At 41.5% G+C, this 10694-nt stretch overlaps 2 protein-coding genes across 2 annotated transcripts; one reads left to right on the top strand and one right to left on the bottom strand.

Annotated features, from left to right (window-relative positions):
• The first annotated feature begins 1200 nt into the window (after positions 1–1200).
• timm8b (translocase of inner mitochondrial membrane 8 homolog B (yeast)) lies at positions 1201–3086 on the top strand. The gene is made up of 2 exons (XM_049575527.1): positions 1201–1421; positions 2336–3086. Exons 1-2 carry the CDS (start codon positions 1320–1322, stop codon positions 2501–2503), a joined length of 270 nt encoding a protein of 89 aa, XP_049431484.1. The 5' UTR covers positions 1201–1319; the 3' UTR covers positions 2504–3086.
• Positions 3087–3193: 107 nt separating this feature from the next.
• Positions 3194–10694, bottom strand: il4i1 (interleukin 4 induced 1). Its single transcript, XM_049575497.1, has 8 exons — positions 10677–10694; positions 9873–9978; positions 7857–8071; positions 7656–7768; positions 5662–5863; positions 5486–5554; positions 5261–5397; positions 3194–5085 (listed from the first exon to the last, which is right to left on the bottom strand). The coding sequence occupies exons 2-8, from the start codon at positions 9901–9903 to the stop codon at positions 4317–4319; spliced, it is 1536 nt and encodes a 511-aa protein (XP_049431454.1). The 5' UTR covers positions 9904–9978; positions 10677–10694; the 3' UTR covers positions 3194–4316.

The following is a 10694-nucleotide window of genomic DNA, read 5'->3' as shown; positions in this document are numbered from 1 at the left end:
TATTTATTCACTGGATTGGATCTACATCATATGATCTACTGTGTGAATTACCTAAAGTGTCTCAAAGTATTGCCTTACACTTATTGTCACTGTGTACATGTATTTTTTTAATATATGTATTTCTAAATATGTATCTTTTTTATTTATTGTAGATACTTCCTTGGAGGGTTGATTTTTGTCTGGAAATTGTTTTGAACAAATATATTTAATATTGTTTGGAAGAATGCAGGATTCTATTTTCCTATGAGAATTTGTACTGTTAAATTTTTCTAAATTAAGTTTAAAAAAAGTGTCCTTTTGATTGTTTTTATAAACAAATTACTCACATTGATCAATTCATTAATTTAACCTCAAACTCTGGTCATCATTATGGAGGGTTTTTGAATAGATTACGGGCCATTAAAACAGGCACTGCATATTTTATTATTTGTTTTTTTCTGACATGAACATTTAAATGCATTTTAAATAAACTTTAATGAAACAAAGTATAGCTTCAGTAATGTTATGTTATGTTATGCACAGAGGGGAACAAGATGATAAAGCATGATTGGAAGGGACCAAATCCCCAAAAATTACACCATTTATCATAGCCAGAAACATTAAAAACATAGATTAGCTTGGATTTTAAAAAAAAATTCTGACAGTCCATGGACGCATGTGTGACGAAAGCTTCCATCAGAAAAAAATAAGATAGTCATATTTCATCAAAATAACTTGATTTTAGGTCTCATTTAAAATTTGGCCAAATAGTTTTTGTTTGCATGAACTAACCAGCATGCAACTTACATTCAACTAACCTTCAAACATCAAAATGTAAGTTTTAAAATTTAATAACTAATTTATAGTGGTGGAAAGGGTCATGAATTATTGGGGAAGCTCAAGGAAAGATATTTGTAGCTTCAGCGAGGTTCAAAATGAAAAAAAAAATCCATTGATAAATAAAGGACAGTCCCTAAATTCATTTATTTATTATAATGACTCCATTTAAGTTAAGTGTGTGGTTACCTTTTATATAATAGCATTTTTTTTTTTTTTTTTGCTTACATTCATTTTTTAATCATCAATTTATTTTTATTTTTATTTAGCTCCTGTTAAACATGAAATATCTTTGGGAGCGTCACCTCTTACGTCACATCCCGCGCGCAGATCTCCAAATGAATCAGGGAGGAGCCGCCTCTGAGTGAGACCCGTCACATAGTTTGTACATCAGCGTAGTTTGAGACGCTGCAGCGCTCAGTCCCGGTGAAACCGAAGGTCACCTCCTCTCAGCAGCCTGTCAGCGGATATACAGAGTTATTCTGTACATATTAAATAACGCCATGGACAATTTTGATAACTTCAGTGCGTCGGAGAAAGCAGAGGCGACGGAGCTCCAGCGTATGATCGCGATAGAGCAACAGAAAGCACAGTTCCAGGCCCAGGTGTGTATGCTAACTATGCTAACCATGCTAATCTGTATCCAGCATGTCGGGACACGAGATACTCACTCTCTGTAAGAGAAACTACCCTGGACACTGTTATAAGGTTCATTTGCCGTTTGACATGAAGACGAGGGAAGTTGTAAAACACGATCTGAACACATGATACGAATTGTTAATTTAGCTACATGTTGGAAATACTGAAGCGAGCAGTCCCTCCAGGGGCGGATTATCAATCAACGGGCCCCTGGGCACGGATATGCCAAAGCCCCCCTCTCCCCCCCCCATAGGAGCTGGACACACACACTTTACAGTTGTACGTTTTTGTTTTGTATCTGTTTGTATTCGTTCTGTACACAACATGAGTATAAAGGTATCACGTAGGTTTGAAACATTTAAAAATCTTTGTTGGGGGCATTAAAAAGACGTTTTCATCTGTACACAGAGCATCAACAGAGAGGCCGAGGGAGGGAAGGAGACAGAGACACTTTGTCCGCGTTATATGTATATCAAATGTCTCTGTTATTGTTGCGTTTTTAAACTAATCTGTCGCCTGCATCAATGTCACAAAATAGACTACATCTACCAAGAAGAACAGCGACGTGCTATGAGCCACCTCACACACAAACTAGCAGTGCAGCGCTGTCGTGTTCGTGTGCTGCTGCAGTAACTTCATTCATCTTACAGAATGATTTAGTGAAGCACATGCAACAGCTGGGCGGAGAGTGTGAGAGAGGAGAGATGCACACTGGTATGCATTACGTAATATCGATATAAACAGTATTGTCTAAATCTATATCTTGCTTGAAAATATATTGATATATTGTACAGAGTTGTTATATCGCCCAGCCCTACATCATGCTTCTGTGATGCTGACATGCTGTGAGTAATTAATAAAGTTTTCATATTTCTTCCAGGTGCACACTTTCACTGACGTCTGCTGGGACAAGTGTGTGGACAGCCCGGGCTCGAAGCTGGACTACCGCACAGAGACATGCCTGGTGAGCTGCGTGGAGCGATTCATTGACACCACCCTGACCATCACCAACCGCTTCACACAGATGGTGCAGAAGGGCGCTCATTGATGAAGGACTGCAGATGCCAATCGGACTGTGAAATGATATTAATAAGATGTTTTGTATCTCAAACACGCTGATGGGAGACGATGTGAAGAGGACGTGGTTATTGACTGTTTAAGCATTTGACTGGTGGCGCCGGGGAATGGGGAACTGTGCATGGCTGCAGCTCCAAAGATGCAAGACGTACCTGTTTGAGAAATCATGTAATGTGACATGAGTAAAGTGAGGCAGCGTGCTCATGTTCACCATCCTGTCTGTGATCCATCTGAAATGAAATTAGATAAACTGTTTTCCAGGACTGGAAATAGTTTGGAATTAACAGGATGTTTGAGAACAATTTGAATATACATCATTTTGGCTGTTGTGTAAAATAAATTCCTAAAAATCCCAGAACATCTCTGACGTGATGCAAAAATGTTCGTGTAATACCAATTTAAATCTGGTGCTGCACTGAATGTTGAAACATCATTAGTATCACATGATTCATTGGCGTATAGCGTCAAACAATATGAGGAAAGTATGTGAAATGCAATAATGTTGATTATTGTTTTAACGATATTACTTGCAGTAAATAAACATATAAAGTGTACTCAGGTCTGCCTGCTGCTTTCGGTATACTGCTAAAAGACGACACATTGCTTGTTGAATTTAAAAAGAAATGAACGGACATTTTATACACCAAACAATTCATTGTACAATTGCACTCAGCAGATTTATCAGTGTTGAAAATAACTGTTAATTGCAGCTCTAATTCAGAGTTTAAATATCCTGTGTTCTGTTACAGCAGAAGGTCATGGAAAATTCCCTGAAACATCATAAACACCATGTAATAGTAAAGTCCTGCAAATCATTATTATTAAGTCATATTTCTGCTAATCTCAGTTTCTCTTCAGGAAGTCAGTTTATGGGCTGCCGATAGACAAGCCTTGTTGTGCTGGTCAACAGATAGACCTAAAATACACATAACACAAAAAACATCAGAGCGCTGTCGGATTGTACGGAGCATCAAAGTGCCGAGCAGAGTGAATGTGCGACTAACTTAATCGTTCGTTCAACCATATAGAACTATAATGTTTCTTCCACCAACAGGGCTCTCATTTTAGTGTAGAGCGTCAGACTGAATTTACCAACGCACCATGTCAGGTCACTCACTCTCCGGGACCGCCAGTGTTACTTGAATAAGTAAACACTGACCAACGGGACCAGACTGGCCGACCCGTATGCTCTCACTCAGTGGATGGATGATGTCACAGGAAGCCAGTCTTACAAAGGAGGACGACACTTGAATGGCTCCATTTTGTTTTGCTACTGAAGCTAATGTTAGCTAATGCTGATTTTTTCCTCTTAATCCCTCCCCAGTTTCTGATGAGGTGGACATGATAACCCTTCATACACATCACGTTATTCATCCCTACAACAGGAAATACTTTCTCCCTAACCTGATATGAAGTGTGCGCTGCACATGTGAGCATTTTTGATGATGGCCTCCGTCCAGTCCTTTGGTCTTATCACATTTAACCGTCTTTGTTTTTGTTGACGGGCAGTGGCGGCTGGTTTTGAGCCATGACTCCTTCTATTCTGGCTCCCAATAACACAACAAGACAAACACATTTTAAGACTCCTGTGTAGCCTACAGCCCTGTGGGGGAGAGGCAGCTGCACCTCCAGCTAACAAACTGACATCAGTGTGATGTCGGCCCTAAAATGGGCTATAAAGGGGGGTTAATGATACACCAGTATTTATAAGATAAAACCAATGTGTTAGACAATCATTGATGACAAAGGAACATATGAAAGCAAAATATTTGCTACACATGAAACTAAACTGTAAGGCTGTTAATATTTTTAGCTGCCCTGAGTGCAGACTTCATGGCAGTCTCAATCCACCCATGTGGCATTGCTGTGTGTTCTCCTGCAAAGTGCACCCGTCCCTCCCTCTGGAACAGTTCTCTGGCGTAGTGTCCCTGCTGGTAGGGCGTGAACAGGGCGAAGGCTCCCAGACTGTAAGGATCCAAGCCCCACTTCTTCACCAGCCCCCCTGTGCACAGAGGCCTGATGTGCTCTCCGTGGATCTTCACCAAGTCCTCCAGGACCACGGCCATCAGCTCCACCTCGCTCAGCCCTTGGAAGAGGGTGGAGTCATCAGAGCAGGTGTAGGACGCCAGGAGGGCCCCTGCAGCTGTACCGCGGAAGCTGTGGCTGGGGTAGTAGATGAAGCGAGCGGGCCTGTCTGTGATGCTCTTCCCTCCTCTGATGCCCTCTTTCTCCCAGAACCGCTCCCTGAAGCTGAGCACCACCTTGGTGGAGCTGGCGTAATGAACTGAGCGCAGGGCCTCCATCTTGTCCCCGGAGAGAGGGGGCTGGAAGTCAATGAAGACAGTGGCCTTGGCTGAGGCTGTAACCAGGGCATAGTCCACTGTTAGGTTGGTCAGGGAGCCTGCATTACGCCAGTCCTGGTACGTTACCGTCACATTGCTGCCACCTGTTTGGTTGATGAGCTTGACCTTGGAGTTAAGGAGGATCGTGGCGTTTAACATCTGAAAGAAAGCCTTCGGGAGGTGGTCAAAACCATCTGTCACTTCAAAGTACCTGGAAAAATAAAACACAATAAAAACCTCTTAATCACAAAACATCATTAAAGATTTATGTGCAGGGTTTAGTGACATCTAGTGGTGAGGTTGTAGTTTGCATCTCACTGAAACTTTTCCCATCGGTCTTCAGGCTGCTAGACACATGATAAAAGGCTAAAATGAACAGTTCTTACTCAACACTGTCGCTGATGTCCGCCTGTATGTACAGCATCTCTATCAGTGACGTGTAGAAGAGGCTGTTTTCATTCAGGATGTCCCCGATCATCCTCAAGGCACCTCGGCTCAGGTTGCCCTCCTTCACCAGATATTCCTGTCAGCAGTCAAATGTAAGCTGGTAAATGTTTCATCAGATTCAAACCATAACCTGTGTGACAAAGTCAGAATAAATAAATCTTTACCTTCACTGTGTAGGAATCATATTTATCCAACATGGCACTGCAGCCGATCGCCTTGACGTCATCCCTCACCTGTGCACAGATTGCAATATGGCAAAATCACGTCTTTATCGTTGTGCACCATCCTTAAAAATATGAATATATGCAAACATAATAAAGACATATGAATGTATACAAACCTTCCAGAGCGCCTCACTGAAGAGCTGAGCAGCTGACTTCCCCCTCTCCCTTTGGTTCAGGCTGTAGTTGAGCACAGCAGGGTTGTTTTCCACAGTATAGGTTTTATGTAGCAATCCATTCACCAAAAAGTAGGTGTTGATGTCGTCTTGGATGAATGGGTTCAGGGGAATTTGTAATTTGGAGGCAAAGGAAAGCAGAATTCTGTGGAACAGATATTGTGTATTAATTATTTTATATATGCAAGAGATGTGTGAATAGATACGATTGATCGATTGTACATTGTTCCTTTAACCCTTTGGGGTCAAGGGCATAATCGGCCGTTTTTGATTACTTTTGATTTTACCTTTAAATTTCACCTTATAAACAGTCTACCTTGTCTTGTTTGGTGTCATTTTTTTCAGCACAACCTCACCTGTGTGACTTTAGAGTTATTTTTTCATTCTCACATATTGTATTAACACATTGGACATAAAATTAGAATAGCCTGTTTTTACCGTTTGTTCCTGCGCCAAACATGACGACAATATTCAGGAAAAGCATGGCGTGAATTATTTATCATAAATCTGGTTTTACTGGGCCTATCAACACAATTTAAAACTGGTATATAGTTTGAAGTACGGACTTTCGACACAAGTTGAAACGGAGACTCAACAAGGCTGCGTCTGGCTGCTACGTTATCCTAAATCGGTCATGTGTTTGGACGCACCTGCATGTCTGGTGACTCCAGAGGGTTAAGGCAAAAAGGACAAGACTGCCGAGACTTTAAGGCAAGTCACTTTTGGTCCATTCAGAATAGATCCGCAACCCACTTTTGGACTGCAACCCACCAGTTGGGAATCACTGGTCTGAAATATGTTTCTGAAAACATTTGAGGAGAGAAAATGGCAGTGCAGTGACTGCCTCTTGATTCATTTTTGAGGAGGAACGTGATTTTTTTTGAGTGAAAGAAGCAATACCACACTTAAAAAAACACTCAGTTACAAATTAAGTATTCCAACTTTTACAGCAATAGCCTTTTATTCAAATTGTGTTGGTATCAAAAGTAAAATTTGTTAATATTATTATTGGATTGTTATTACTTGTAAGTAAGTAAATTTGGGTACCACTTTGTGTCATAATAATTACTAAAACAGTCATAATTCATACATCAGTAATGACCGACTTGGTAGCGACCCGGTCTCACTCCGAAGTCGCCAAAATCCGGCGGACTCTGACAAAAAATCTGTTGGTGGCGCCAGGGGGAAACGCGGCAGGACAACTGTTCTTTTTTCCTAAACCCAACCACTTGCATTAATGGTTGAATTAAAACAAACGTCAATTTGTTGTACCGACGTAGTGCTTTTATTTTGAAAGAGACTGTATGTAAATGTTACATTCCCTGTGAAAACGGAAGTGTATTTTGAAAGAAGACATTCTATGTAATAGGCAGAACTTGACACGGTGTCCCAGAATGTCGACAACAAACGCACCCAAGGTACCTTGCACGCCGTATCTGAGCGTGGAGGAAAGTCCACGACCAAACCTCGATATGTGACGAGATCGGACTGAGAATGTGTTGCCAATTGGTGCTGGTGTGCACTGTATCTTTCTGCAGCATCACCTGCTTCATAATCTTAGTGAGCAGTTTAAGTCATGTGGAAAGCAAAGAGCTTAAAATCGGGGCTGTGGGGCATCCAGACCAGAATCCATTTATTTACAATCTATTGGCATTGACACTGGTTATCAGAAAACACTATGTCACCTTTATCTATAGCTGTCGAGCGGACTTAAAAAGTACAGTATTTCCCACTGATTTTTGAAAATAAAAGTACAAGTACTTCAAAGGTGTACTTTAAGATCTGGTGTGTAGGGGTTAGTGGCATCTAGTGGTGAGATTGCAGAACTGAAAACTCTTGTGTGCCTAGTGCGAAGGAGATCTCCGGTTGTGTTAAATCATCAATGCACTCATGTCACTGTCACATTATGGCACAGCAGACAGTTGAAAGAGACTCACTTATGAAAGCTGGGGATCCTCATGGCGCCCATTTCTGCATACCAGCCTTCTTTAATGTTCCTGAAGGTCTCCACACGTCCCCCAATACGGTTACTGGCTTCTATTATGGTCACCTTGTTGTACACAGGGACACATCATCATGTTAGAAACACTGCACAGCATCTTTTTTAGTCGTTATTTCCTCACTATAAAAGACTTCACCTTATGTCCAGCGTCTTCTAAAAACTTTGCAGCAGTCAGTCCAGCGATGCCCCCGCCAATGATTGCTACATGGCGCGGTGTCTTAGCGGCAGGAAGTCCTCTATCCACAATGTCGAGGAGCTCACTGTAGTCGGTGTCTTGGAGGCACTCGTACAGAGGGTCTCCAAAAATCCCACTCACAGCAAACACCACAACCCCGACGAGAACCAGAGGAACTGACGGAGAAATATCAACGTAAGAGATTAATTCAAAGCATCAGGAGGCAAATTCAGAAGAGGAGGAATATTCCCAACATTCAGACTTTAAAGGACCAGTGTGTGGGATTTAGGGCGATATATTGGCAGAGATATAATAGAATAAGTATGTTTTCTTTTTTGCCATGTTGCACTGCCATGTTTCTACAGTAGCCCAGTATGTTCAAACAAACACTGGCTTCACATCGGAACATTTGCCTTTTTGTGTTTTCGCATCGGCCAACGTAGTAAGAAGAGCTTCTTACTTATTACTGCAATGAGCAGCGGCAGAGCTCCACTGATTTGTAACATGAAACTGCTTTATGCAGTGTCTCTGGCACTTAAAATCACCTGGTCAGTTTGTTTTGGAGAGGAGGTGACCTTTGTGGGTGATTCAGCCCCCGGTAAAAACCTCCTGAATGTCTGGATCTTATGATATTGAAGGAAAAAAGGTGATCACATCTTTTTAGTTAGTGGACAGAGAGTCAACCATGTTGTGCAGTTCCTGTGATTTCACGTCCACTTACTTGTCCGTGGTGTCTATTCTCACCAGCACTGCTTGCTCTGAGGTGGTTATCACCGCCATTAGCATGGCTACTATCATGACCACGAGGCTGAACAAATTTTTCTCAGCTTTTTGCACCAAACATTGCAAAAAGTAACTTTAAATTTTCAACACAGCTTACTATATTGTTATAGCTGTTCACAATGAATTAGCAGAAGACTTTACATTATCTACATGAAAGAAAAGTTATCTCTGTGGAGCAACAGGCTAATGTGTCCTCATGCTGCTGCTCACGAGCATGTGTTGGGCTAGCACCTGCAGCGACAAGCCAAATTGCGTAGGAAACACATGGATTTGTAGCGTGAAACTGTGTTTGTCTCCGTTTTTACTAGTTTAAATCACCTGGTCTGTTTGTTTTGGAGAGGAGGAGACCTCTGTGGATAATTCAGCTCATGCTAAAAACCTCCTGAAAGTCTGGATCAGAAAAAGGTCAGCGCACATTAACAAAAGAGAAACGGGGTGAGCACACGTGTGCATGTTGAGGTGAGCCGCCCGTCTCCGAGATACCAAACAGCTTCTGAGAAGCACTGATTTGCAACATGAAACTGCTTTATTCGGTCTTTCCAGTGATTTAAATCACCTGGTCTGTTTGTTTTGGAGAGGAGGAGACCTCTGTGGATAATTCGGCTCACAGTAAAAACCTCCTGAACGTCTGGACCAGAGAAAAGTGAGCACACAGTAACTTAAAAGAGAAAAGGGTTGAGCCTTCTGTCTCTGAGCAGCATCATAAATGCACTGATTTGTAACATGAAACTGCTTTATTCAGTGTTTTTCACGGTTTTAATCATCTGGTCTGTTTGTTTTGGAGAGGAGGAGACCTCTGTGGATAATTCAGCTGCTGGTAAAACCTCCTGAACAATGAACACTGAAGAAATAATAGCTGGGAGAAGTTTCAGCTGGCTGCAATCTGAATTTCACCACTGGACGTCACCAAATCCCCCTAAATCTCACACACTCGACCTTCAGCTGAGACGGGGAAAGACCACAAGTGATGGCTGAGTAAGCACCAGCTTCCACTTTTCTTCACTGCTGAGCTCACAAACAACTGAATCACAACTCTGAGCAGATCTGAGGCTCTGTAATCCACTTGTATTGCACCATCAGTTTTCTGCTCCATGATGCAGATTTTATTATGGTTGTATCCAATTACATGCCAAACTGTATTAAATTAACTATTAAATGAATGTATAATGTCATTACAGATTATCTGATACTTACAGAACTTGCACAGAGCCATGTGAGGGATCATCTTGGTAATGGAGCTCCACAGTCCTGACTTCTTCCTTCTGCTGTTGATGCTGACACTATCAGAGGAGAAGGAAACCTATGACACACAAACATGTTACATATTTAGGAGGAAATGCTCAGGCAGTATTATGTGAACAAATACTGGTTAAACATTCAGCAGAACTACACAGATTAAAAAATTTCTTTCTAAAAATGCAGAAAAAATACATTGGATTTGGTCCAAATGTGATAAATTGTTTCAGTTAATTGCATTAAGTGAATAATCTAAAATGAGAGGAGACTAAGACGAGGTCAGACTATCTGTATTCCACTCACCTCAGCCAAAGGCAACGTCTTGTAAGTTGTCATAAGCCTATTCATGACTGAGGAGAAATGACCGAGTCCCTGATAAAGCTAAACTTTCTATGCCTTCTGTGTCCATACGAAAGCAGCCTGGAAAACCTGGAAGCGTGGTATGTGTGAAATTGCACACAACGTAATTTTAATGAGGGGACTGTGTGGCTCCTCAGGTCTTCCAGAAATATTTTCCCACACCGGCTCGAGAGTCAACCACACTGAACAAATCAGATTAGTGAGGGTATACTAGTCATCAGCATACCTCATTTCCTCCATCTTCACTCATTTCAATATCTGACCTGAGAGTGCTCATTCAGAGGGATCCTAAACTCAAACTTAAAGCTGCACTTCATCAACAAAAACACACTCAACAACACAAGTCTTCATTTCTATTGTTAAAAGTATCCTTTATCTTTTTTAAATCGTTTTGCAGCTCACCTGAAAAAAGTCTTTAGT

Source organism: Epinephelus fuscoguttatus, linkage group LG5 (assembly GCF_011397635.1).
Source record: "Epinephelus fuscoguttatus linkage group LG5, E.fuscoguttatus.final_Chr_v1".
Taxonomy (NCBI): Eukaryota; Metazoa; Chordata; class Actinopteri; order Perciformes; family Serranidae; genus Epinephelus; species Epinephelus fuscoguttatus.
The sequence above is the reverse complement of the archived record's forward strand: the minus strand, read 5'-3'. Positions and strand labels throughout refer to the sequence as shown.

What these genes read in the sequence shown, in the direction of transcription:
- timm8b (XM_049575527.1), top strand. Translation starts at nt 1,320, where the DNA reads ATGGACAATTTTGATAACTTCAGTGCGTCGGAGAAAGCAGAGGCGACG. An exon ending in AAGCACAGTTCCAGGCCCAG is followed by an intron (nt 1,422 to 2,335) that starts GTGTGTATGCTA and finishes TATTTCTTCCAG; the next exon opens with GTGCACACTTTCACTGACGT.
- il4i1 (XM_049575497.1), bottom strand. Translation starts at nt 9,903, where the DNA reads ATGATCCCTCACATGGCTCTGTGCAAGTTCT. An exon ending in TAGAAGACGCTGGACATAAG is followed by an intron (nt 7,769 to 7,856) that starts GTGAAGTCTTTT and finishes GTGTACAACAAG; the next exon opens with GTGACCATAATAGAAGCCAG. An exon ending in TCAGTGAGGCGCTCTGGAAG is followed by an intron (nt 5,555 to 5,661) that starts GTTTGTATACAT and finishes ATCTGTGCACAG; the next exon opens with GTGAGGGATGACGTCAAGGC.